This window comes from Mytilus edulis, chromosome 13 (assembly GCF_963676685.1).
Source record: "Mytilus edulis chromosome 13, xbMytEdul2.2, whole genome shotgun sequence".
Classification (NCBI taxonomy): domain Eukaryota; kingdom Metazoa; phylum Mollusca; class Bivalvia; order Mytilida; family Mytilidae; genus Mytilus; species Mytilus edulis.
This window is the reverse complement of record NC_092356.1, coordinates 48,420,829-48,423,493: the sequence shown is the minus strand read 5'-3', so window position 1 is coordinate 48,423,493 and position 2,665 is coordinate 48,420,829. Positions and strand designations below refer to the sequence as shown.

Below are 2,665 nucleotides of genomic sequence, written 5' to 3'. Positions count from 1 at the left end.
AGCACAATAACTAGGTGACACACTTGATCATGTTGATACCAAATGTCAAGAAACTGTGGCTCAATACGAAAATAGATTTTTTTTTTATGAATGCATGCCAAGGACAAGCATTTATCTGACCTGGATATTTATCCTATCACCTACAAAGTGTAACCTCACAGAAACAGTTCACCTGCGGTTAGACTAAATTTTGGGGGAAAATATTATTTTCAAAATGATCTTGGAAATAATATTCTCTGTTTTTGCCTTTCTTCTGATCCTTGTTATGATATTGAAATCAAAGAAAAGGACGAAAAGGAATCCTCCACTTGTTAAAGGTCATGTTTTAGTTGGTAATCTTTTTCAAATGGATTACGAAAATATGCATCGTACAATAAACAAATGGAGCAAGATTTATGGAGATGTCTTGGAGATAACTATTCTTGGACAAAAGTTAATAAGCCTCAATACCTCCGAGGCAATTCGAAATGCATTTTTGCATGAACCTGCTGGTACTGCAACTTCTGCAAGACCTCCAACCTTTTTCGGAAAGTATGCCTTGGATAATTTTTCTGACACAGCTTTCGCTTCCCCAAGTAAAGACTGGACAAATCGTAGAAAACTAGTTTATAAATTGATGCATACATATGGTGAGGGCATTGCTAATATGGAAAGTCAGATCAAAAATAGCTTGGAAGATATGAAATTGAAACTATCTGAAGAAGCTGGGAAGTCTGTGGACCCGGCTATTATTATTGAAGAATTCATAATGGGCACAGTGGAACAGTTGGTAAGTCATATACTAGCAGATTAAATAATGAGGCACCTTTAAAATTGAATATAATAAAAGAAATATCAATTTCGTAATTTCAATGACATTTTGTCTAAAGTTTTTAAATAGATTTAGAAATAATGCATGCATTATTGTACAATCCCTTCGTAAATTTTACGGACGCCATCACGAGTTGGTTGACCGTTATGGAATAACCGTTTCACAAATGATATCGGATATGTTCCTTACGTCGTAACTACAATCCCCTTCCCTTTCATGAATGTGACCTACCGAATTAGACTATTTACCGGATTTGTAATCACATAAGCAACACGACGGGTGCCACATGTGGAGCAGGATCTGCTTACCCTTCCGGAGCACCTGAGATCACCCCTAGTTTTTGGTGGGGTTCGTGTTGTTTATTCTTTAGTTTTCTATGTTGTGTCGTGTGTGCTATTGTTTTTCTGTTTGTCTTTTTCATTTTTAGCCATGGAGTTGTCAGTGTGTTTTAGATTTATGAGTTTGACTGTCCCTTTGGTATCTTTCGTCCCTATTCTTTTACTGTACAAATACCTGTATACCAATATGTTGGAATATATACAGTAATGTAGTTTGTCTTAGACAATGAACAGAGAACTAGGTCAAGGGTTTGTACACCCGTTGGTAATGATAAACAGTGGTTCTAATGGATTTTAAAGCAATGATTCAATACTAGTACATTAGGTTTTTTTTGTATGCTTTCGAATAATTATCACTAATCAGATACTATATAGTACATCAAATGGGTGTTCAAATATAATTCCAATTACATAAAAGGGCATTCAAAAAGCAATATATTGCAATCTATAATTTTTTTTGAGGTCCAAATCTAAAGTTTTTTATTCTATTATGTCAGGCCTTTTGATTTTTGTTGTTATGATTTTGAGGACAATAATGATTCAGTCCAGTTGAAATAGTTATAAAATATTATATCTGAACAAATACTAATACATTAATCAATTAGTTCCACATTTAAAGCTGGGAAGCTGAATTTTGGATCTCCTCAACATAAAACGATATGTATTTTAAGGATGTTCGCTTGTCATGTTTTGGAATTTTGGTAAGATTTTCGGAATCTTCTGGTTTTATCCATTTGAATGCCTTAAGGGGGCTCCTGGGTATAAATCAAATTTTTTTTCACCGTCAATTTAAGGTCACAATCTGCTTCCGGAAGAAGCATACATTTTTGTTAATGTCCCTTTTTTCTGTTGAACAAATAGGAAAAATAGACGTAATATCGAAATAAAAAAATAATCTAATTCCAGAAATCCTTAAATTTTACAATTATTTAGTTTATATACAGCTTATATGAAAACAATAATAAAAATATAGGTCACCGATGAGTTAAACAAGATATTTCAAATTTAATGCCAATGAATGGCATTTTTGCACCAAAGGGAGATAATTTGGAGCTTTTTCAATGATATATAAACATTTTAAAAGACATCTGACCTTGAAGGCATAAAACTTTGCTCAGTGCTTGGAGCACAAAAATCATGCTCGAAACAAGAAATCAAGCAATTTCATTGGTTGATTTTCGAGTATGAGTACAAAAAAACTGACTCGAAAGTTTTATGACCGCAAGGCCTGGGGCCAAACCGAATCGACTTTTTGGGTTGATTTTTATACCATATCATAAAGTAATAAATAATAGTGTAATAAATAAAATTTGTAATGAATAAATAAAGGTTCAATTTTTTACTAAAATTTTTGTACCCACGAGCCACCTTAAAAAATTTGCTAGGTGACCCAAATTTTACTTTTTATAAATCTTTTACATGTATAATGATAAGCTGTCTGTTAAAGTCTTATAAAATTTTAATCATTTTTTAATAGTTTTTGAGGACTTTAACTTGTCAATAATAAAGCTATGAA

At 32.6% G+C, this 2,665-nt stretch overlaps 1 protein-coding gene across 1 annotated transcript; it reads left to right on the top strand.

The window, feature by feature from the left end:
* The first annotated feature begins 361 nt into the window (after positions 1 to 361).
* LOC139500368 (uncharacterized) lies at positions 362 to 793 on the top strand. Its single transcript, XM_071289111.1, has one exon. It carries the CDS (start codon positions 362 to 364, stop codon positions 791 to 793), a length of 432 nt encoding a protein of 143 aa, XP_071145212.1.
* The last annotated feature ends 1,872 nt before the right edge of the window (positions 794 to 2,665 follow it).

Bases quoted from the DNA above. Each gene is read 5' to 3' on its own strand.
- LOC139500368 (XM_071289111.1), top strand. From the start codon at position 362: ATGCATCGTACAATAAACAAATGGAGCAAGATTTATGGAGATGTCTTG.